Source organism: Gouania willdenowi, chromosome 18 (genome assembly GCF_900634775.1).
Source record: "Gouania willdenowi chromosome 18, fGouWil2.1, whole genome shotgun sequence".
NCBI lineage: Eukaryota > Metazoa > Chordata > Actinopteri > Blenniiformes > Gobiesocidae > Gouania > Gouania willdenowi.
This window is the reverse complement of record NC_041061.1, coordinates 19,513,356-19,539,359: the sequence shown is the minus strand read 5'-3', so window position 1 is coordinate 19,539,359 and position 26,004 is coordinate 19,513,356. Positions and strand designations below refer to the sequence as shown.

General features: G+C 37.0%; 1 protein-coding gene across 2 annotated transcripts in view; it reads right to left on the bottom strand.

Annotated features, from left to right (window-relative positions):
• The window catches only part of LOC114480636 (interferon-induced very large GTPase 1-like), a 691,281-nt gene that overhangs the window by 210,144 nt on the left and 455,133 nt on the right, over window positions 1–26,004 (bottom strand). Inside the window, exon 32 of one of the 2 annotated variants that reach the window (XM_028474955.1) lies at window positions 20,798–22,843. The exons of the other annotated variant lie outside the window; for it this stretch is intronic. Within the exon in view, the coding sequence (XP_028330756.1) occupies window positions 21,378–22,843 (1,466 nt within the window). The 3' untranslated portion in view covers window positions 20,798–21,377. Of the gene's footprint in view, window positions 1–20,797; window positions 22,844–26,004 lie in introns of those variants that run through there. 2 annotated transcript variants of the gene reach the window in all.

Here is a 26,004-nt window from a genome sequence, read left to right as displayed (position 1 = left end):
TTTTGTTCTATTCAGCATTTCAAACCGCTTTTTTCTGAACATAGCAGGATATTAGCAATTAATATTTTATTTCAGTGTAATGTTGCAGAAATTCAAAATGTCCTCATCCATTACTACAAACTTCAATACAACAAGATACACAAACACATTGCTAACATTGTATGAAAAAAAACGAGGATTAATTTATCATATAATTGTATCAATCCTGGGCACTTTAAAGCTGCAGTATGTAGAATTATGAGAATTGTGTAGAAACAACCACGCGCACTGTTTGTCTCTCATTCAGACAGCAGAGCAGAGTTTTAGCTTTTTTTCCCAACCTGTGACTAGTTTGACTGAGATCTGCAACATTTCCAGAGTTGTATGTTTTTGTGTCTCTGTTTGTGTTCCTGTAGTGATTTTAGTTGCAAGCTCTATCATTCATTATAGATGCTTCCACTAGGTAACATTATCAGAGAACGTGATATAAATTTTCCATTGCTATGAGGATGATACACAGCTTTATCTCTCAATGAAATCAGATGAAAATCATCAGTTATTAAAACTCCAGGCTTGTCTTAAATACATCCTGGATGAGCCGTAACTTTCTCTTTCTTAACCAGGATAAAACCAAAGTGATTCCAGTGTCTCTAGATGACATTACTCTGTCATCCAGCACCACAGTAAAACACTTAGGCATTATTTTTTATATGGACTTATCCTTTAACTCTCATATTAAACAAATCACAAGGACAACTTTCTTCCACCTCCGTAATATCTCTAAAATCAGGAATATCTTGACGCAGAGTGATGCTAAAAACTAATCCATGCATTTGTTACATCTAGACTAGATTATTGTAGCTCTCTACTTTCAGGATGTCCCAATAACTTACTAAAAAGTCTCCAGTTAATTCAGAATGCTGCAGCTAGAAAACTAACAGTTACTAACAGGAGAGAGCATATTTCTCCAGTGATGGCTTCCTTTCATTGGCTTCCTGTAAAATCTAAAATCAAGTTTAAAATCCTCCTGCTACCATACAAAGCACGACATGATCAAGCTCCTGTATATCTTAGAGACCTGTTAGTGCCCTATCGTCCAGGCAGATCACTCCGCTCTCAGTTTGCTGACCTTCTAGAAGTTCCTAACATGTCTAGAAGTAGAACAGGAGGAAGAGCTTTCAGCTACCAGGCTCCTCGCCTTTGGAACCAGCTCCCAGTCTCAGTATGGGAGGCTGCTACTCTCTCTACCTTTAAGGCTAAACTCAAAACCTGCTTATATGCGGAGGCGTATGCCGTATAATAGCATTAACTTAACGGCTAGAGCGAACATGGGCTCATCCGTAAACTGTCGCATTTTAGAGTCTTTGTAGTTGCTGTTAGATTTCATGTAAACGGGAAGAGATTCATCACCTTTATAATAACTGTTGACTAGGCCACTGGGAGTGAGGCCCAAGGCCAAAGCAGGCTGACTTGATAATAATATATCATGTTTTTATGCAGTCAGTGCCTTCTCCTCGCACTTTGTCTTTTTCAGGTGTTGTGAAGCTGATGATGGTAGTTCCTGATCTGTGATTCACGGCTCAACTAGTCTGGGACACTTTGATGTTCTATCTCTCTATCCTGTTCTGTTGGTCCTTCTGTCCACTAACCCCAACCAGTCGACGCAGATGGCTGCCACCTCTGAACCTGGTTCTGCTGGAGATTTCTTCCTGTTAAAAGGGAGTTGTTTCTTACCACTGTCGCTAAATGCTAGTTCATGTTAAACTTGTTGGGTTTTCTCTTTCTTATAATGAATTTTATATTTTTATAAGCACATTGAGATGACTTTGTTGTAAATTGCGCTATACAAATAAAGTTGAATTGAAAGATCATATTCAATAGTAGAGGTTTAATCTGATTTTATTATTTAAAAGTCCTTGTGCAGCCAGGAGATAATTAAACACACCCGTTCATGTGAACACATCCAAAACATTTTTGTTATACTGTGGGCTTAGTCAGATTGGTCAAAATAGCGTAAATGTTGATGTGATTGGACAGAATTGCAGGGCCGCAAAGAATTTGTGGGGATGAGCTGAATTTGCATTAAAGTTGTGATCGCAACATTGCGATATCCTGAGGGTCTGAAAATTAGGCAGTATAGCATTGAGAATAGTGATCAACAAAGATGCACACACACACACACACACACACACACACACACACACACACACACACACACACACACAAACACACACACAGACTTTCATGAGTAGAAATGTTTTGAGATAAGATATCAGAGAAACTCAAGATCTAGGAATATGTTTTGAATATAAAGAATTCATCCATGGCTCTAAAATATTCTGTTTTGCATCTCAAAAGCCCTAAATTAAAATATCTATAAATGTACCTTAAAGAGAGAATTCCTCTGTGGTCAGTGGTCCTTTCATTGAAGAAGTTTCTGGTTGAGTCTGTTATAAAACAACAATGTTCTGGTTGTTGGAGACAATAATCAACTGTGTGACTAGAGTTGTGTGTAATAAATATATTCCTGTGTGGGTGGAGACAAATGTCAGACCCAGCTGTCAGCCAATACTGTCAAAAGGTAGATTTAAAAAAAACATATAAGATGATCAGGTCTGAGGTTGATTTTTCATGTGCTCTCCTTTGATAGTAAATAATGAGTAAATAGACAGTTGTCCTCTTTGTAAAAACATCATCCTTCCCTGACTTTCTTTGTTCTCCATGTATTAGGTTCATAAAAATATAAAAGTTTAACCTTTATAGTTTTGTATGTTTGAGGTGTTGTCTTTATTTACCAGACCTGAAAACAATTTGTTCAGTTCTCTCTGTCCTCCTGCCTTAAGTTACCTTCAATAGGACTCATACTCCCACACTTTAAAGACCCCTGGACGAGATGATAAATAATGTATCTACCATACTGGTTAATCAGTTTTTGACTCAATGCTTTTGATCAATGTATGTATCTTGTCTGGTGTTGTTTCAACTTTGCTGTAATTTCTTCATTTTGAGAGCCATTGTAGTGAAATCTATGGGTTTTATTGATGTATTTATTATTCTGATTGCTTGCTATCTATAGATCTTGCTAGATGTTTAAATCTCATCCCAGTTTGTTACTTATTTCTCCTCAGTTCCTTTATTCTGTTTTTATAACTTTGAACTACAGAATTAGAGGAAACAACATTCCCAGTTTATGTATTAAATGTATTTCTACTCAGTCTTTTGCAGTATTTACAGAAACATCAAGCTAAGCCTTTTGACTTCAGTTCACTTATATCAGTGACTCATAGAAAGCCTGTTTTTGTGAAAAGAGGTCCTCACATTTCAGGTTGGTGCTGCTGTCATTGTGCTGTATTTGTTCCAACATATTGATGCAAAATGTGTTTTATTATCACAAACTAAATTATTTGTCTTTGTTTGGATTAATTTGATATGTTTTTACCTTATTTTGCAAAGTTACAGCCTTGTTTGCAATTATCATAGTTGTCTTTGTCAGTTGTTGTTTGTTCAGCTCTATAAAAACACAGTGAGGGAGTGACTGCGGACAGAATGATGCTGAAGGTGAGGTCTTTGTTTTGTTGTACATTCTTATTCCTTAATATTTGGCCTCAGACTGAAACTGAAAGCAATTCTAAATAAAATTATTAATTTACATTTTGTATTTTCTTTTATACAGATTGAGGTTGTGAGGAATTAATGAAAATAATACATTCTTTAAGTTGTGGATGATTGATTGACATCAAGGATGTAAAAGTAATTTTAGTTCATTGTTATTAAATGGGCCGAACCAGTAAAGTCAGGGCTTAATAACCTATTATCAATAACATTTTGTTTTAGTGCAAATAATTGAAAATACATTGTGGGTAGAAATCCTATTTATAAAACTGTCTTAACATTTAATAAACAATAAAAAAAAAGTAATGAAAAGGTGCTCGATGACAGTACAGATCCCAGTGGATCTACAAAACATTAAATCACAGGTATTTAAATCTGAACAATAAAATACATTTTACTACATGTTTAAAACATTTTTTCAAGATTTAGAAATTATTTTACACTGAATATTGCGACTTTCAGTGTGTTAGAATGTTCTTGGCTTTTTGAGTTGTTTTTCTTTATCATTTATTAATATTACTTTATTATTACAGTTCTAAAATATGTGATTGCACAATTGTTGAGTTATGTTTTGTAAAACCATAGCCACTATCGTTATCTTTTTCAGTAAACTTAAGGTAATGCAACATTAGCTTTTACATCATATATATTGATGTATCAGATTATTTTCACTTCATCATAAAAATCTGATGCATTTTGAAAATAGTGCAGTGTAATGTGTAAAATCCAATGGTTTCACAACTCAGTACATAATAAACTTCTCCCTGCTACCATCAGGCTGGTACTACCACTGGCTCTGCATAAAGGCTGTGGCTGAGAGAATGAGAGTTTCTTCAATAAGGTCATTATTTTACTCAGTTCTGAGAAACAAAGTGATCCTCCACCATTTTTACAAGTTTGGCCTAAAAGTTTCTAAATGTTCCTGTTAAAAATATATGTGCTGAACAAAGCACTGTGTTATACACCATATTCATTTTATATCCTTTTAATTATGAGCCTTACTAGCACTTAAAGACAATGTATTCTGATATATTTAATTCCACAAAGGATTGCGTGTTTGATGACACATTTTTGTAGTTGTCTTTGACAGTTGTTGTTTGTTCAGCTCTATAAAAACTCAGTGAGGGAGTGACTGCTGACAGCATAATGATGAATGTGAGGTATTTGTTTTGTTGTGCATTTCTTTCCCTTTTAAAGCATCATAATGAAACTGAAAGAACTCAGTTTATTTACTTTCTGTATCTTCTTTATACAGATTCAGGTTTTAATAAAATCAGAGTCCCTCAACATAAAATATTAACCTCATGAATGAGTGAGTTAGATCATGAGTGTCATTGTCATTTAGTTTAGGGGTTACAGACACCCCAATGTGAGAGTGACCAAATAGTTTTCTATAGAATGTTTTACAAAAAACAGTTTAAACTGAAAACCTACTTGTTTATAGTACTACATATAAAATATTTAATCACATGTATCTACATTTTAACAATGTGGTATTTTACTACAATATATAATTAAAAACTTGTCAAGGTCTAGAAATTAATTTACTTAAATATTTCCTCATATCAGGGGAATTCCTGAACATATGAACATTTTTTCCAATATGGTTTCTGTACTGCAAATGTCTAATAAACCTGAACTGAACCTTCTCAATGATCGTGACCATGAATGGAAGGTTATTGATTGGTCTATAGTTAGCCAGTATAGAGGCATCCAGTGTTTCACAGCAGTGACTTTTAACAATTTCTGTACAGTGCCTGACTAGAATGAGCAGTTAATTATCTGACACAAATCATTCACAATTGACTTTACAACAGTTTTAAAGAAGTTTGAGGGTATTGTGTCAAGGCAACACGTTGATGAATTTAGTTGCTCAACAGTTTCCTCTATTATTTTTAGGTTCACTGTAATAAACTCTAACATTGTAGTTGACTCATCCCTCAGTGGTTGAAGCTGTTTTTTATTTTGCGGGTTTGTTCTGATGTTTGACCTTATTGATTGTATTTTTTCATTGAAATATATAGAAATTAACAGCTGACAGTAATTCAAGGGCTATCTGATCAGGGGAGGTTGTGATCTTTTCAATTACAGAAAGCAATGAATGATTTGTTGACGTTTTTAGCAATAATTTCATAAAAATATTGCTGCTTCGCTTTGAACAAGCCATTTAATTTAACTTAGTTTTGATTGGAGCCAACGTGTCTTTGACATTACAGACTTTCATATCAAACTCATCAACTTTATCATCAAGTTTATCAACTGTCCCAGCCCTTTAGGTTAGTGTGATTGCTATGGCTTCCATAAACTGTGCAGATGTTGTCATTTATGTACATTTTCTTAAAACACAAAAGTAGGTGGAGCCTATGTTGTAGTCTCTAAATAAAAATAAAAATACACAGAAATAGAGAGCCAAGTCTCTTCAATGGCGGCTCCAGAGATTTATTACCGGGGGGCCAGATTGTTAATAGGAGGTGCTAGTAAATTCTGACACAACAAACACCAACAAATAATACCACAATAGATTAGAAGATTTATTGTCCCAGTACAGTACATAAGGTTTTGTGTTTTGATTTACTTCAATCATCAACACAATCAAACAATTAACACAGTATTTATGTCCTCTAACCAAATAACATGACGGCACTAAACAAAAACAAACAACAGCTGATCACCATCACTCCAAAACTAAATAGAAAAGGTTCCAGATCTTGTCCGACTTATGTTTCAGGTTGTAACGTGTAACATCATAAACCCATGATCACCATCCTGGATGTGATGGTTCCCATAGGCACACCATGCGTCAGGTAAGCCGAAAGGGTGGCAGTGGCGCAGAGCAGCGGCACACTCTGGCGTGACCAGCACTCTCCGTGCGCCATGACGCACGGGATTCAGCCCGCATGAGGCCACCCACAACTGGAATTCTCTTACTGTATGTGGAGGCGACCGAGGCAGATTACAAGGAAGGCAGATGCCATCAGCCTGAGTAACCGAAGATATAATCTGATCAGATTTTCCTGGTTGGAAAAGTGCCAGGCATGCCCTGAAAGCTTTCAACCGTTGCATTGAGAGGCGTGTCGTGAAAGCACCGAGCACGGGGACAGCCCCAGGAAATAATTTTCTGTTCCGGGGAAAACATCTTTTCCGTGTTTATCATGAAGCCCAGATCGGACAGGTGACGTAACAGAACGCATGTGTGCGATCTGGCCTCTGCTTGTGCCAAAAGAGCCTGTTGTGTAAGACCAAAAGTGTCCTTTAAAGCATAGTTATTTGACAGTATTATCCATGTTATTGTCACCATGAATATTAAAGTCACCTCTAGCTGTTCCGGTGGTGGTATTCAGGGCTCACAACTGACTGTGGTTCAGCAAACTCATCCATGAATTCTCCAAAATATTATACTAAAAACAGAACTATTGATACACTTTCAGTAAGAGAAAATTAAGCAGTATAGCATTGAGAATAGTGATAGACAAAGATGCACGAACGCACGCATCATACACACACACACACACACACACACACACACACACACACACACACACACACACACACACACACACACACACACACACACACACATTTTACTACAGTATATAATTAAAAACTTGTCAAGATCTAGAAATTAATTTACTTAAATATTTCCTCATATCAGGGGAAATCGTGAACATATGAACTGTCTCACTTTACAATGTAAATTTAAGCGCCCCCCCACCATCTGCCCGGGGACTGGCCGCGGTTCGGCGAGGTGCCGCGCCGCCTTGGGCGGGGTGGGGCTGGTGGCTGGTTGTGATTGGGGGTGGTCTCCGTGGGTGGGGAGGGCTCTGCTGGCGACATTGCTGTGGGGTTGCGGTGCCTGGCTGGGGGAGCATAGGTTCGCCTGCCTATCAGTCCGTGGCTGGCGGGGTGGCCCTGCTTGGGTGGTTGGTTGCGTCCTCTCTCGTCGGGGGGGCTGGGGCCGCCCTCCTGTGGAGGGTGCTATGTCGTGGTGTCGTGCGGGCCTGTGCTGGCTCTGGTGTGGGAGCTGGCCTCTCTCCTGTTTGGCCGCTGCCTGCTTTGGTGGGACAGGCCGCTCTGGGCCGGCTGGCGGCGGGGGTCACCTCCTGGACTGCGGGGGATGTGGCTGGTACTTGGCTCCACCTGGGGGGGTCTCCGGTTGTGCTGCTCGGCGCGTCCCTGGGGCCCGCAGTGCCTCGTGCCCGTCTGCGCCATCTACCCTCTCCGGTGGCCCGCCATGCGGACAGGCCGGGCTCCTACCAGACAGGCCTCCTTCATAAACACTTCATATCACTCACTCCCAGCTGGTCTGGCTCACCCACTTGTTGCACCACACTCACATACCCAACCCTTGGGGGGCTGAATGGTGGGGCTGGGGGTGGAGGGGGCCGCCGCCTGTGCTACTAAGTAGTGCCGCGGGGGCGGCACTCCCACCTCTGGCTGCCCTACTAATCCCTCCAATTTTAATTACACCTCAACACACCACCCCCCGGAGGTTGGGACCACCACTTCCACCCTCCGGAGCTATTGCACCACATACACATATATACACATAGGCTGGATGGGGAGCACCACTCCCCTCCATCCACCCTTTTTTAATAGCACTTCATACATTCACTAAACACATACATTCACTCAGGGAATAGGGAAGTGCCTCTCCATTGGGGGCGGGATGCTGGCGGGGGGCCTTGGGGTTGGGGGTTGGGGTCGGTGGTGGGATGCGCTGGGTGCTCGGCTGCTTGGGGCTTCCTCAGATGTGTGTGTGGGGGGCGGTGGCTGCCTCTCGGCCTGGGATCTTGGGGGCGTCGGAGGGGTTGCCTGGGGCTCCCTGGCCCCCGCTCTTTCTGCCGGCCTGGCTGCATCTAGAAGAATTATTTAAAAAATGAAAATAAATACATACAATGCAGTGCACACAGTAATAGGATGTTATGTACATTTTAGTTCATGTTAGAACCAGTGTGTGAATTTAAAAACAAAAGGTAGATTTACCATTTTCAAGCAGTGTCTTTAAGTTGGGTTTCATGCATTAATGATGATTTTCTACATCTACTGTTGCATTCTGGGCTTTAGTTTTCCAGCTATGTTTTTAACTCTTACTAATTAAACATTAGCAAGATTAACAAAATAAAAACTGATGTTGTTTAACACAAACTTACACTTTACTAGTGACGTCATCAAATGACTGGCTGTGATTGGCTTGATCATCATTCAATCAAAACTGGACCAATCTGTTTTCAACAATGAATCCCTCTGTAAAAAGTGAGGGGGATGAACTTTTGTTTTCATAAAAGTGTGGGTGTCAAACCCCCCACATCCCTCACGGGTGAGACGTGCCTGGTGGGCTGTGTTTTAATTTGAAAAAAGAAAAACAATAATTTTAAAATATATTATTGATTTTTCTAATCAACTACTAGACATTTCAGGTGACCCCACATGGGATCACGACCCCAAGGTTGAAAAACACTGTGTTATACTTTTGATTATAATTCAGCTGTTTTCATGATTTTAAAATGCAATTATAAAGCCTTTTATTTTAATCCTAATTTTTATTATTTTAATTTGTGCCATTTTTCCACGTTTTGTGAATAAATGTGCTCCATATTGTTGCCTTGCTTTGTTGGACAAATACAAATAATGACTATTCTGAATAAATACAGTTTTAAACACATTAACAGTATTGATTTTACTGTTAAAATTATTCCTTTAAGCCATGTTTGTGAGATATTTTGGACGTGCTGCGTCTGCAACACTGAAGTCAGAATTTTAAACTGGAAGGGCAGAGTTCCGAGGGTCCTTGAACGCAGCATGAGTGAGTCGATTATCATCAGCAGCAGCAGCACGTGTTACAGCAGGTGATGCTCATTCCCTTTGATTGGCCACACCCACTGAAGCTGTGGATGCAGTGACTCATTCTTTCTGAGCTGTAACGGCTGCTGTGAGACCTCGGTCTAGTGACCAACAAACGTCCTGGTTTTCAGAGTTACGTCCTGTGTCCTCGTAGATTTCACCCCAACCATTGGTTTTTCCAAAAGTTCAGTCCTGTTTGTCCCGTTTATTAATAAATAAACATCTGATGTCGCTGACAAACACCCTTTAATGTCAGTCAAACTAAAATCTAGACATCGATCAATCCTGGACGTGTGTCAACCCCAGACGTAGATCAACTCTGTCGTGGATCAACGCTGGTCGTCGTTCTCAATTCGTCGCACAGTGAGAATCGTTTTTATTAAACCAAGGGTGTCAAACTAATTTCACGTTAAGGTCAGACATATAAAATAATTATCTGTAAATAAATGGTGTTTTTTAGTGCACATTATTAATAAATTAAGATGTTTAGTGTCATTTAACTTTACTTTTACAACCTAAAACTAACCTAAAACCTAAATTAATGTTTTCTCATAAGTTTGACACTCTTGGTTTTGTGGGTTTAAGCTCCTCCCTCTGACCTCATTAAATAATCAATAATAATTCATTTTATTTAAAAACTGCCTTTCAGGCCACTTAAAAACACTACAATAAAAACAGGATAATAAAATATGTAAATAATATTAGTTTGTAGTGTACACATTAATTTAGTCTCATACTGTTGTTGTTGAGTCATGGTTTTAGTAGCAAATAAAATCCAAACATTTCTGTAGTTAATTATAGATGACATCATTTTTTCGGTCTTAAATTAATGTTGATGAATTTACACCAAAACTTGACAAATTTTTACTGTGCGCCAACTAAATGGAGTCATGATTTGTTCATTTATAAAAAAACAAACACCTGTGAGATTAAAAATGATTTAGCATTAACTAATATATCTGAACAACCTATACAATATTTAAAAACTGGGAAAATGCTAAATCATTAGTTTTGAGAAAAATTGCGAATTTTACGAATTGCGAAGTTGACGATTTACAAATTTTCAAGAATTGACCATTTTCAGAAGAATTTAAAGAACCACGTATGAAGACTAAAAATTTGACGGGGAAATCTAAAAAAACAATTGTTCCATCACAGCATCCAGACCAGTGATGGGAGCTCACGCCCACATAGACTGAGAAGGACCAGGACCAGCCTCTCCAAGACCTGAGTCACATGGATGTGGATTCATCTATTGTGCTGGTTTTATTATTGTAGTGTAGCTATGTTGTGATGATCTATTGTATCTGTTAAATCTGTTGATGTTGAATATTTCTGTTGTACAGGAAAATGTTACACTTTGTTCCACCTAATGTTCAAATATTCTACTTTTCCAGCTAATGTTCAAATATTCTACTGTTCCAGCTAATGTTAAAATATTCTACTGTTCCAGCTAATGTTCAAATATTCTACTTTTCCAGCTAATGTTAAAACTATCTATTTTACCAGTAAATGTTACAATCTGTATGAGGTAAGGTTTTATATTTCTATTGTACCAGTTTATAGAACAATCTGTTCTAACTAACATTAAAATAATCTAATGGACAGATGTTAAAATCTGCTCTGACTGGGGTCATATATTTACTCATAGTGTTGGCTTTGCTGACTCTGCTGGTCTTAAACATGGATCCTCCATGCTTCTTGGACTCTGAGGTCACCTGTTACCCAAAGTGGATCACCTGCATAGCTACAGACTCTACTGATCAACCCTTGTTAACCCTGATTTTAATGTTTTAGATTTTGCTGAAACGGTACTTGGACCTGCTGCTTTTGCTGTCAACGTCTCCAGTTTATATTGTTTAATCTACAACCAGGTCATTTTTCTGTTCTGATCACTGTTCATGTCCTTTTTACATTAACCAGATCAATAACCCAGGTCCTTTTTGCATTGGTCCCTTATATAACGGGTCTTTTTTGCATTGGTCCCATGTACAACCAGGTCATTTGTGCATTTTTGTTATTTGAATCATACCAGCGTAGCATCAATTAACATACAGATAACGCATCTGTGACCAACATTGATTTTTGTTATTGAGGATTGCAGTAAAAAGTACAATCCATAGAGTCTGGATGAGGTTCAAACCTTCCTCCTGTTGTTGCTGATCATCACATTCAGAGAGAGTTTGATGGCTGTACTCGTAATGAGTGAGTATACAGTAACTCTCTGAGCTAATGCATGATCACAGCTTCCACCAGACCTCTCTACAGTGTCCATGTTGGAAAAACTCAAGAGTGACTACAGCTCATTCAAGACCACAACGACTAAAGTGCAGCAAACTGTAAGAACGTCACAGCTCTGATTTGTCTGTATTTTCATTAATTATTTGGAAATTAACTGTATTTGTGTCTCTTTTAAAAAGTGACATTAAAACCAGTGATGGTGCCACTGAGTCGACCCATCACCACAGTCTGGAGCCCCAACAGCCTGATCACCTGCTTCACCATCACCTTCAGTGTCTGACACACTCAGAGGTAGGTGCAGCCCCTTCTGTTGTAGTATGTTCTTGGTGATACCACGAGAACTAAATGAATGTTTGACAGTAATCCAAGTCCCATTAAGTGTTTTTTTTAACTTTGTCTTCCAGTCAAAAAAGGATGTGTCCAAGGTGATGCTCCAGATGCAAACATCTGATGTGAAGCAGCAGGAGCTGATTCGTGCACAGCAGGTGAGGCTCTAATAGTTTGTTTTTCTCAAAGTTGCTTACATTTCCATTTTTATTAGGTTATTTATTTCAGGCTGTGATTATTTTAATTGAACTTTAGTAATTGAGAATGTAATTGCAATTGACTTTCTGAGGATACGTACTTTGTAAAGGAGATCATTCATTGTAATATAAAAAGTTATTTTGTTGAAAGTGGTTTTTGGAGGAAAAAGTCATTCCTCTGTATTTCTCAGCAACTCAACAGCAATGGGAGCGCTCAGTGAGCTGCTGCTGCTTTTCTCTAACTTTCACTTTTACAGAACCCAGACAGGAAATGTGATCATTACCAGGAAACAGTTAATCATTTATTGAGATAGGTTTTTTTTTTTGTCCAGTTTTTCATGAAAATGAACAAATTTTAATCACTTTGCTTATAAGTACTGTTATATTTTTGACTATTTAGAACATTGTGAAGGCACGAGCCTGTGTGATGGTGGTGTGATTGGTACGTTCATGGTGGTGGGCCTGGCTCTGTGCGTCAGTTCTACATGTGTCATGTCTGATTGAAAGCATGTTTCTTTGTACTATTATAACGTAGTGTTGGTATGGGTTATGTTTCAATCAATCAATCTTTTATTTGTATAGCGCCAAATCATAACCAATAGTATCTCAAGACACTTTACAGTAGAGCAGTCTTAGGACGGACTCTTCATTTTATGGATACACACATATGCATATATACGTATATACACATACATATGTATCCCACACCCAACATGAATTCATCATGGCGGCAAGGAAAACCTTCTGTTAAGCAGCAGGAACCTTGTGTGGATCCCATTCCTATGATGAACAGCCATCCACGTTATGCTGTGTTGGGTGTGTGCAGAGGAAAGGGTGGAGACAGAGTTGTTGAGACTCTGTAACTCCACACTGAGGATCCCACGGACCTGCAAGACAAAAGCCAGAAGGAGAACAGGAGCAAACACACAAGGGAAGAAACAGACATAGAGGGAGTGTTAGAGAGAGGAATGGGACCCTCTCTAACCTAAATGACCTCTCACTTAACGCCCTCTCCAACCTCTCTCCAACCGAGCATGCCAGACCCCCCCGGCAGTCTGCCTATTGCATCTTAACTCTGAGCTATGAGCTGGTTCCTAACTAAAATCTTTACTAAAGAGGAATGTTTTGAGCCTAACCTTAAAGGTAGAGAGGGTGTCTGCCCCCCGAACCGTGGTTGGTAGATGGTTCCAGAGAAGTGGGGCCTGATAACTGAAAGCTCTTCCTCCTATACTACTTCTAGAGACAAATGGAACAACGAGTAGTCCAGCATTTTGAGAGCGTAGTGTTCTGGGGGGATTGTATGGCACTACAAGCTCCTTGAGAAAGACTGGTGCCTGTCCATGTAGGGCTTTATAAGTGAGAAGAAGAATCTTGAATTCTATTCTATATTTTATGGGAAGCCAATGCAGAGAGGCTAATACAGGAGTAATGTGATCTCTTCTCCTAGTTTTAGTCAGTACACGTGCTGCAGCATTTTGAACCAGCTGAAGTGTCTTAAGCGACTTGCTCGGGCAGCCTGCTAAAAGAGAATTACAATAATCCAGTCTAGAGGTAACAAAAGCATGGACTAGCTGTTTGAGCAGTAGTTCTAAGTTGTTAGTATGAATTAAGTGTGTTTAATCAGGCTGCTGGTTGGTTGGGTTGGTTCAGTGACAGGATGTAGTGTCATGCTGGGTATTTCACAACGGAAGCAGCCTCTGGGTTTCTGCAGTTAAAGATGTTTTATAACTGGAAATGTTACATAAAGATGGTTAGCAGTAACTTAATATAAGACTGGTATGTTTAAGTAACTGTGAATTCTGTGTTTTATATGTTAATAGTGTGAATGAGAATGGGTGATATTAACAATTTAATTACTTTCTCTGTGTGAATATATATTTTATATTAAGTTGATAATGTTACTTTACATAAATGAAGTTAATTTATGTTTGTTATTCTTTATTATTGTAAATTAATTTTGTTATGTCTTTATAGAAACCACACACACACAAACCAAGTAAAGAAGAAGTTGAGTGTGAAACCTCTCTCTGCTCTTTTCTTCATCATACTTTAGAACAGTGGCATTAAGTGGTGTTCTGGCCGACACCCTGGTGTGAACCTAGTGCACAACACAGAACCAGTGCCTATCCTGAGCTATCATCATTATCTCCACTACATAAATACTGCTGCACATGATCAAGTTTTCAGTGAATCAAATGTTTTTAAGTGTAGCAGATTGGGTGCATGAGTTGTTATGTTATATATAATGTAATGTGTAAGATACATTTTTAAAAACGCAAGGTGGATGTTCATAAAATATGACATTTGTTACATTTTACAATAATGTTATGTTCTATAATTAGTTAAAAGTAGTTTTTTTTGTAGCCAGGAAAAGAGGAAGATGATAATTTTCTATGAAATGTGATGAAAATGAAATGAAACAATTAATTAAATTAGGAGAAATAGTGTTGCATGAAACTTTAACATTTCCTACCTTTCTAAGTTACTGTTAACCTTCCTTATTATCTTATCCTCTAATTAAAGTGAAACTGTGAACATTTGTTTTATAGGAAGTGCTTTTTTCTATTTTTTTCTCCTTTTTATAAAAGAAAAATTAAAAGAAAAAGAAATAAAAATAAGTGTTTTTCTAACTGGTAGTTCTTCAGACTTTTCAGTATCTATGAAGTATCTCACAGTTTCAGAAGGGTTGGTGACCTCTGCTCTAAAATCTGTCTGTACAATAAAAGCAAAGAAGTAACATTGAAAATGATTCATAATATAAATCAAACCAACCTGTATTTAAAATAACGCCTTTTGTAACTTGTTCTCAGAATCAATAACTCACCTCTTCTGTGAATGTTTGTGTGTTTGACTGTTTTGGATGGATGTTGGAAATATATTTGTTAAAAACCTGCAGTGACAAAATAAGGATAAAAAAAAAGGCTGCAGCTCTATTATACTCTAGAGAAAATGTAAATAGTAAATTAAAACATATTTCATTCATAAATCTATATGGACTAAAACAGAATCTAAAATCACAGTATTTCACATTGAAATAAAACATTACTTTAACATTCTACAAGGTAACAAAAACAAGAAATCAATAAAAACCTTACACATTTCAATAATGAACTTTTATTTGCAGTATTTGGTTAAGGTTTGGCCAAAGAGCAAAACACACACATAGACTGACACATATATATGTGTATTTATATATATTTGTTTTTTTTTAAGTACAAGTACCTTAAAAATACTATATCAAGCACATTTGATTAATATTAACCCCTGTTTAAATGCAATGAATCCAGCCTCACTCCATTACAGACCAGTGTCCTCACTGACACTTTAGATCAAAAATTAAAACTTGAGGCTTTTTCTTTAAACTATTACCACCATTGTGTACAATTTAAATTTAAACATAAAACCTGCTTAAGCTGAAGAAACTAAAATAAAGAAGTATCTCTCACACACAAACACACGTGCACACGAACACATCATGCAAGTCACACGAACACGCACACACACTCGAACACTTGTGTGCGCACACAAACACAAGCGCGCACAGACACGCACACAAACATTTGTGTGCACACACGCTAGCATCAGACGAGCTACCAGAGAGGCGAACGATACGTTTTGTTTCTTCCAAACAGAACAAATGTTGGATGTTGTAGTGATTTACCTGCTGTTGAGCTCCTTTATTCTCAAACGTGTGGAAGCACGTTTGAGAACTTAGGCCAAACTTTGTCCTCCATATCACTCTGTATCCAACTTGATCTGTTGACTCGCTCAGCATAAGAAAAAACTATTGACGAAGCTCTAGAGGTGAAGAAAACGGCTTCACGTCACGGTCAGTGACACATTAATTGAACACCCTAAAGCAGTGGTTCTCTAACTGTTTTGGCTCTATTACCCCCTCTCTCTTATTTGTAAATAAGTGGAAAGAATCAGTGTTTAGTTCAGTGGTTCCCAAGCTTTTTTGGATTGTGACCCCATTGTTTTGTTTTTTTTATATATTTAGTTGAACTAGATTCACAAAATGAAATGTAGTTGTTTCAGATTGTGTTATAATTTAAAAAACGATTTAGATTTTTCCTGAATTTCAAGTGACCCCATTTAAATTCCAGTCCCAACACTGATTTCTCTCTCTCTCTCCCTTAACTAAAAATAAATCTTGAATTAAATAAGTAAAGGAATAATACAAATGAAGAAGAAGCCTATTAATTTGAATTCTGGTTCTATAGTAAACAATGCAAAACTACATAATAGTTCTTTTTCTTTTTAAAAGTGCAACTGAAAATGTATTTTGTGCCTTAACAATTGGATTTAAAAAAAAAAGTCATTGCCCTGTATTTACGTCAGATATTTGTTTGGACCAGCAGAGGGCGCAGGTAACCCAGTGGTCGGTTGCCATGCAGATATTCTGTGCAGTGAAGAAGAGAAGCTATGCGAGCAGACAGAGCTAATAAAAAAAAACGTGACTTTTACAGATATTCACGTAATAATCCAAATATTTTTTGGTGCTAAAGAGGCAAGGAATCATTTATGAACATATTTAAGAGTAGAAGGCGGCCAGAAAGAAAGTATTAGCAGACTCCGCCTGCCGTCTACACTTCTGGATTGCTGGTTAAAAAAAGTACTGCGATTCAATTTTCAAAAAATCGATATCAACCGTGATACCTATGAATCGATTTTTAACTGCCTTACGATTAATCGTTACATCCTTATTAAATAACTTTTATCAATTACTCATTGAATCATAATTTTACCTCCCACCCCTCCGACTTGGTTTCACCTAGTGACATCACCAATGACATCACTGGAGATGTCACCCAGGATATAAATAAAGGAAATGATGGGCTCCGCCCTCCTGTAGTCCCTGGAACACATGGTGGACAAGGTAAGAAACAAAGAACACCTGTTCCATGAATGAATTAACTAATACTCAGCAATTAATTAGCAATGCTAAATTAGTACAACATTTTAAATTGATGGAACAAATGGTGTGTTCTCACCCACTTTGTCACAGAACTATTTTCATAATATGTTTAATGGAAAGACAGTTTGATCACACTTTTGTATCTGGCTCAGTCACATCAGCTCCACACACACTAATCCAGCACTGTTTCACTAACAGCAGCAGTAAATCATTAACAGTCTTCCTTCTCCTCCTCATCTCTAATGACCACAGAAATAGTCCATTTAAGACGATAGTCCATTGTTTTGTTCAACCACTGCGTCGTATTGGGCCACAAACATGTCAGATCATGTCAAAGGTGATACAAGGTGGTATAACTGCTACTAAAAGTGGAACTGATTGTGAGCGCTCTTCGGTTTATCTATATACTGGATTATCTATATACTGAATGTAAAGATATTAACTGTGATATTAACTTGCCTTCGCTATGTTTGTTTTGAGATAGTTTGAGAGGGAGGAGCTTATATTCTTATGTAGGGTAGGAGGAGCCAGGATTTTAAGGAGGAGTTTCATCTGCTCTGCAGAGAACATCAGGCTGTTTATATGAATTGAAGTTCCATCACCTCGCAGAAGAAGTTCTCATTACAGCACATATTGATCTTCAGAGCCTCAGAATGGTTTATTCTTCTTCTATATTATGTAAGTCAAAGTTTCGTAGAAGAATATTTTTTTATATATAAAAAAGCTAAGATAAATGGGGATGAGATGTTTTCTGATACATTGTGTATTAATCAATTGTTTGGTTATAGTTTTTATTATTTATCTTTGAAAATAACAGATAAAAGTAAAATATATTTTTAAGGTAGGCACTCATTAACTACCGTACGTTGTTCTTACTTACATTTATTATTGCTAATAAATTTAAATAATTATAGTTTTTAATATTAATTAAAAAGGCCTTGCTTTTCAAAGGTTTTTTGTGCATTTTGTCAATCTATAGACTAAAAAATATTTTTCTTGTTCATACATTATAATTTATAAACAAATTAAATTGTGTTTACACTTTGTTTATTTCATATTAACAATTCCTTGTAAAATGGAAAATGAAACAAGTTAATGATAAAAACTAATGCATCAGTCAATAGAAAATGTCTCCATAAACCATCCTCACTTTAACTATGGGTTGTTCACAGACACAATAATAAATAATGTGCCCTGTCAATTTGTTGAACCACTAAATAAACTACAATATAAATACATCTATTTTTCATTAAGCATCATATTGGTATCCCCAAAATATCCCCTCATTTATAAAGTGAGGGATCTTGTTAATCTGTGTCACATTTGGATGTTCTATGAATCATTTTCAGGCTGTGGGAAATCATTTCACAGCAAAAATAGGGATTAGTGATTTTGTTTATTAAAATAACGTTGTGCAAATAAATTGTAGTTAAAGGATATTTTGTCATATATGGTTATGTTAAACTGCATGAATAAATCACAAAATATTTAGCATTAGTGGAATGAGGGGCTGTTCTGGGTTTGGTGCTGGATGGATTCTTTTATTTATTTTATTTTTTATTTATTCAGTTTATTTCCAACATGGTTACATTCACTTTTTTTTTACATTTTTTTTTTGTTTTTTTGTAAATGCTGAAAAAGGAGACGAGAGAAGCAGTTTGCTTATCTGGGTCCCGTCCCCTGTTTTACCATCGCAAATTTACATGGGTTTACATGTCTCTCATTCTTGATTCAAAATGACTCTTCAAACGTTTCTGTGGACTGTACGATGTAATATATTATTTTCATACACTTTATAAATTATATATATATTCTGTTTTAAACTGTGTCTCTGTCTAACATTTTAATTAGAATAATTACATGTAAAAATGAATAATGCCTGGTTAAATTTGCTTTAGCATTTAAAACACAAGGAGAAGTGTTAAAGTAATGTAAATGCAGTTATTGCTAAAACTTCAATAAAAATAAACATTTAAATACATTTCATGAAGGAATCACCCTGTGTCTTGTGTAGGGATTAACACCTGCATATCATTGTGTCCCTGTACAGGATTAAGCAGGTTATGAATATAATTTAAGTGATTATTATTTAGTATATAATATATATCATTTAGGGATCTTTGGATTTTGGAAAATCATGATATAAAATAAGTTTATCATTATTATTATTATGGGACCACACCAAACCTCCACATTATGAGACTATTACACAACACTCACAATGTATTTGTAATGAAATGTGAACTTTACTTTTTATCTTCTCAAACACAAAATCCATCTAATTCTCCTGTCTTTGTTCATGGTTCTAGATGCTCTGTACAGGTTACCTGTGCATATTGTTTCTGATGTAATCTGTTGGCTCTAACTTTACTCTAAGACCATCATATCAGAGGATTTCTTCACTTAATTGAATCAAATCCCCCAAATATGAAAAACATCAGTCACTTATTATATTATTGTTTAGTCCAGCAGAGAAGGGTTTTCACTGCTGTCATCACTGTCTGTTTCTGCTCTGCAGGGAACATTAGGTAGAGGAGATCCTCCAAGCAACATGTCTATATGAAGGGTAGTTCCATCAACTAGAAAAAGAAGTCCTCATTACATCACATATAAATATTCAGAGTATCAGTCAGAATAAAAAGTGCATTAATCTACTCTATTACATAAGTCAAAGTTTCAGAGATGAATCTTTTTTCAATTTCATTTGATTTCTTTTTATTTATTCTGTCATGGTAAAGTGCACAATTTTTCACAACAAATATTAAACTTCATTACATTCTATTGAATTAAACAAAAGCTGATAAAGATGTGGAGCAGACGTTTTCTGAGACATCAGTGGGGAATTTTGGTTTTGTACATCAGCAGAATTTAATTGTTAGGTTATAATTTGTAACTCTAACAGCCACAGATCTCTTATTTATCTTGTCAGTGAGCAAAGTTAAAACTATTCACAGTGAGCTGTCATTAACAAATCCACTTCTTTTTTTTTTTAAATAATTTGTATTAATGCTTCAGTATAATATATACAGTATAGTAATGAATTAAAGACTTACATTTTAAAATAGCTTTAAATCTATAGACTTTAATGAATTAATTTCTCATTGTAATTCATGAAGAAGCAGAATAATGTTTACACTTTATTTCATACAAACAAATCTCTAGCAAATTAAAAGTAAATGTTAAATTATTAATGATCAAAACAAATGCATCGCTGCCTCTCTTAAATCATTCTTATTTTAACTTGTGTGTTGTTCACAGACACTAATTCATTGTTTACATAAAATAAGATATTTGGAGGTGGTTTGGTGCTGAATGGATTTTTTGTGTAAATTACTCTTAAAGCATATCTGTGGACTCTGTATGATTTTTTTCACACCATATTTATTCTCTTTAAACTTTGCTTCTGTCTAAAACGTACAATATTAATCTCTTAAATAATTACATGTAAGAATAAATAATGCATGGTTGATTGAACTTCGGCTTTTAAAGAATAAAAGAAAAGACAAGTTTTGTATTTTCTAAACAAATGTTAGTGCATATAATTGTTAAAAATGATATAAACTAAACTTATTTAAAGAACCATCCTGCTTCCTGTGTAGGGATTGGCACCTGCAGATTCTTGTGACCATTACAGGATTAGGCAGGTTATAAGTATGATGGAGGATTAGGGAAAAAGCACAAATATAATCAATAGATATATTTTATTGAATAGCTAATCAATGAACTGCATGCTCATTATTACAAAGTTACATTGAATGATGCAAACATTAAACACAAACTCAAACAACATTGAAAAAAATCCCATCAGTTTTTCTAAGTCAACAAATTAAAAAAAATGTTTACAGGTAAAGATTTATGAGCAATAGGATTGTAAATATAAGATACATAACATGTGAAACAGTGCTGATTACAAAATAAGGATAATCAAAAGTATGAATCAAAGATAACAAATATTGAAAATCAAATATATTATTGACAATTCTCAGTTTAGTTTAATTTCAAATCAAGACCATCACTACAGTTTAACTAATAGTATTTTTCTTGTGTGGGAAGCTTTTATAAAATGTACAAATATATTAGTAACCAAATAAGTCATTGGGCAGATCTACAAATTCAGTATTTTCAAAATCTTAAAATACTTTGTCGATTAAACCAGAAACACCTTAAAGTGGTAGAGCTCAGACCACACCCTGTAAAAAGGACCCACAAAAGATTTGTGTATGAATTTAACTCTCGACATACTGATTAAGATTTACTCATCTTCAAAGGACGACACCTGGTCTTGATGTGGTGTTTTTTTGTGGTTGTAAATCTGGATCATTGAGTCTAAATGACTCTTTAAGACTTTCTTCTGCCTGTTTGTATGAAATACTTTTCCAGCCATTTGGTATTTCAGCAGGCTCTGCATTATGTGCCGTAGCAAAGTCTTGATTGTACGTTGTCGTGACATATTTCCAGTAGTCTGATGCCTCCAGACTCACATCAGGAGAGATTTTCCAGTCTGGGAAAATCTTCTTGTAATCCTTGTAAAGGTGATATTGGTCATTTGTTTGATGGCAACGGAATTTTTTATCACTGATCACAGAAGAAGAGCAGATGTCAGTGACAAGTTTCTGTGTGTCAACCCTTATATATCTACCCAGACCTTGTGGCCGATGCAAAGATGCCCAGTGTTCAGTGTGAGCTTTTCCTCCTGCATCACAGGGCGTTGCACAGAACGGACACTGTTTACCACATCCAATCACTCTGGTGAAAAGCTCATTCTGGGGCTTCATGTGAAGATTCTCTAACTTAGTTTGGATGTTTGTTTTTTGGAACTTGTCCTTGAAATCTGTTTTCATGTCCTTCAAATACTTTGTGAGTGAATCTGAAAATTGCTCCTGGTTTGCATTGTTCAGGATCATAAAAGCACCAAGAGCATCTTGGGAAATGGCCAGTTTAGCTTCAAGTTCTCTGCGGATATTTTCAACAAATGGCTTTAAATTTTCAATTTTGTTCTTTGAAACATTTTTGATGGCATCTTCAATGCTACTGATGATTGATTCAAGAAGTTGGTCCTCAAACTCAGAAAGTTTGGAGCAAGTTGAAAATTTTTTCTTTATTTGTTTGAGAATCCAGGACTTTACATAAAGTTCATATTCTGTGTTGTACAAATTATATTCATGAACATTTTCCCATGAAAGCAAATCCAGTAAAATTGAATACTGAAAGTTGATTCGTGTGCTAAACTCCTGACATTTCAGCATCTCATCAGTGATATTGAGGCCCAGTAGACGATTGACACGGTCTTCCACAGCAGGCTTCAGACACTGATCTGCAAACTCTTCAGCCTTCTTCTGACACTGGTCCCGTTTATGGAAGACATCTTTGAAATCTACACAAAACTTTTCCTTGTTTTTTATCAAACATCTGTATGGATCATTGGTTTGAAGAAAACACTGATGCAGTTCCTGAAATTTTCTGGCTGCAAATCCACAAATGTGCTGTTTCAGATAAACTTCAAACTCAATGTCTGTCTGAGCATCTTTGTCATTTTGTAAACGTTCATCAATGATGTTCAATATCTCCTGAATGTAGGCATCGTGGTAGTCACTTTTTTTGGCTTTCTTTTCCTTTATAGACATGTTGCAAACTTCAATGATGCTGTCTGCTCTCTGCTGTAAAACTGATATGTGGTCTTGTACGTTGAGCCATGTGTTTACTTTATGTGTTATTTTCCTGAAAGTTTTTTCAGGTTTGTATATGAATGGTTCCTGCCCACATTCTTGAAGTCTTTTCTGACCAAACAGTTCATTTGCATGGCTCCCTTTGATTAAAAGATTGCTTCTGAGGCAATGGGATACCTTGTTAAAAACATCTGTGGGTTTTTGTTCAGAATGGGTAAATGTTTTCAGAGTTTCTTTCCACATCTTGTCAAATTTTTTGTCCAGTTGGTCGTCAGTCATTTGGTGTTTCGTCTTTCGACATTCATCAATCAGTGCACACACTGCTTTTTCAATTTCTTTGGTATGATTTTCCTTAATCCGGTCAATTTCCACCATTCCCTGTCTGATATCTGCTGCTGCTGAGAGCTGATAAAGGACAGAGTTTTCCAATTCTCGTCGAAGACTCTTTGCACTGTTTTCAAATTCTGCTCTGTGTCCTTCCACAAGGTGGACATGACCCTCAGTTTGAGTGAAGTACTGTGTTAGGTTCTCCAGAAGTTTTTCCTCCCATTTGCAAAGCACTGTGAGAGCTTCAGTTTTCAGACATGAGAGTAATTCATCTGTTCCACATGGTTGACCTTCTGAATCAACATTTCCAAAGTTATGTATTTTTGTCTCTGCATTTGTGCCCCAGATGTACATTTCTTTTTTGAACTCCCATTCCCATTTGTTGAAGTCTGTACAAAGTCTCATGTAGGCGTCGGCTATGAGGCTGTTTCTGAAGCTAAATATGAAGTTTTCATGCTTTACTGCATTCCACATGCTTCCCATCCACTCTTTGAAGTCACTGATTTTATTCTCAGAGGAATTGCACTTTTGCAGTAATTTAATGATGTTTTTCTTTAGCTCATATACAGCTTCACTGTACCCTGCATTGACTGGTGCCATTGGTGGGTTTCCATTCCAGAGTCCAGGAATGTAGCAGTTCCCAGTGTCTGGATTGTACTCCATCACATCAGTGAAGCTCTTGTATTCTTCTTTCTTTTCCATTCTAGCTGCTGCCTGGGTCATCTCATCCAGCTGTTGTAGGAGCATTTTTCGGTCTCGTAAGTTCTTCTCATGGGCTGACATATCAGACACATTCTGGTGAACAAAGTGACATTTAGGCTTCTTTCCCACCTCCTTCATCCTGAGAAATGCATGCACCACTATTTGAAGGATATCCTTCATTTCAGTTAAATTCTCCATTGCAATGTTTACAATGGTTAAATCACTCAGCCCCACAACAAGTGTTGCAAGCTCATTGTCATGTTCACAGCTATTGTCTAGTTGTGCATGCTCAGGTGACTTTAGGCCCTCAGTGTCAATGATCACAATGAAGTCACAGTCTAACTTTGTCTTAAACTCTTCATGGACTTTGATGAGCAACATGAAGGCTCCTCGAGTGCATCGACCACTGCTGACTGCAAACTGCACTCCAAACATGGTGTTAAGGAGAGTGGACTTTCCTGTGCTCTGAACTCCAAGTACTGTGACCACCAGGATCTTGTTCTTGGGAGAAACCATTTCATTAAGCTGAGAGAGAACATCACTGACCCATTGAAGTGGTATGTGGGATGCATCTCCATCCACAAGTTCAAGTGGAAATCCATCCAGTAACAACTGTGCACACAGTTCAGGTAAATGATTCAGTTGTTGTCGGGATGGATCTGCTTCTGGAAGAAACCGTGAAGCTTCGTAGATTTGACCCATTTCACGAAAAAAGTGTTCAGTTCCTAGGGAACTGTTGGTCAGTTGTTGGTCAAGTTGTTTGATCTCCTCTTTGTTCTCAGAGCTCTTCCATTTTTCTCTGTAGAGTTCCCTGAGTTTAGACAGTTTAATGTGAGACATATTGTCAAGGTTTATTCTCATCCACTTCAGGAAGTAGCTCCTCTCTTTTTTCTGCAATGCCTGGATGAAGCACATCAAAGTATTTGACATGTTAATGGAGTTTTGTTTTTCTCGAAGTTTTTCTTTCTTTTCCTTCAGGTCACTTTTATACTTTTCTATGTTTTCAGATCCAAGCTTTCGAAGGCAAAACTCTTCTTTTTCTAGACTTGTCAGTTCCTTCCATATTTGACCTTGTAATGGAAGCTGCTCTACTTTAAATGTCAACGGTTCTTGAATCTCTGCAGTGATGGCATCAGCATTTTTCTTTGCTGTTAGACACTCAGGAGAGTCTTCATCGACCCAGATTCCCAGTTCATGGGCAATGTCAGCCATCTGCTCAATACTCATCTTTCTCTCTGTCTTGGAAATCACCTCACTGACTGCTGCCCTCAAACGTTTGACAAACTGTTCATAATTTACATTTTTGTTCCGAATGATGATGTTTCTTTCAGTCAGCTTTAACTTCTCTGACACTTCTTCCACAGAGCTGACAGTAATCTGTTTTTTTGTATTGTTTCCCACCAAAAACATCTGAGCCTCGTGGGTTTGGGTCAACAGCAGAGTACACTGGTCATCTAACTTGTCAAAAAACACAAACACTGCTGCAGATGTTTGACACAAAAATGCGTATTGTGTCTCAAAATATTTAATGTCTCCACGAAGGTTAGCCACTGCCACGGTTGACTGAAAATGTCAATGTTTTTGTTGCCACAAGGAAGGTACCAAGTAATTTCAGTCAACCCATTGGATATTCTTCGTGGACTGTCACCACATTCCATGTTTCTGTGAACAAAGGTGTCATGGTACTGCTGTGAGTTACTCAGCAGCTTGTTCAGGGTCTCTGACTTTGACAGGGAGCACTCACCCAGTCTCACAAAGGACACCATTGGTAGATTAGAGAGGACTATTCTTTCTTCAGTGAAACCTTTGGATTCTGACTGAGCTTCAAGTCTATACTGCTTTACAATGTCTCTCATAGCCCACAGCATCAATGTGCACTGTTGACTGTCACAATTGGGAAGCAGCAGAGGCACAGAAAACTGACACATTGACATCTTTAGAGCCAATTCCTGCTGAACAAACCCATCAGAACACAGAAAGAGAGCAGTGATCACATCTAGAGGATTTACCATGTCTTCTGTTTTGTGTGTAGTAAACAGTTTTGCAATATTGGTCTTTGAAGAATCATTACAGTTTAACTGAGGTGTTGATGTACATATCACATTTCTTGCTGTTGTATTAACCATCATTAATTTCTTCAGAAAATACCATGGAAGGTCTGATTTATTTTTGGCAGGTTCCTCATCAAATGTCC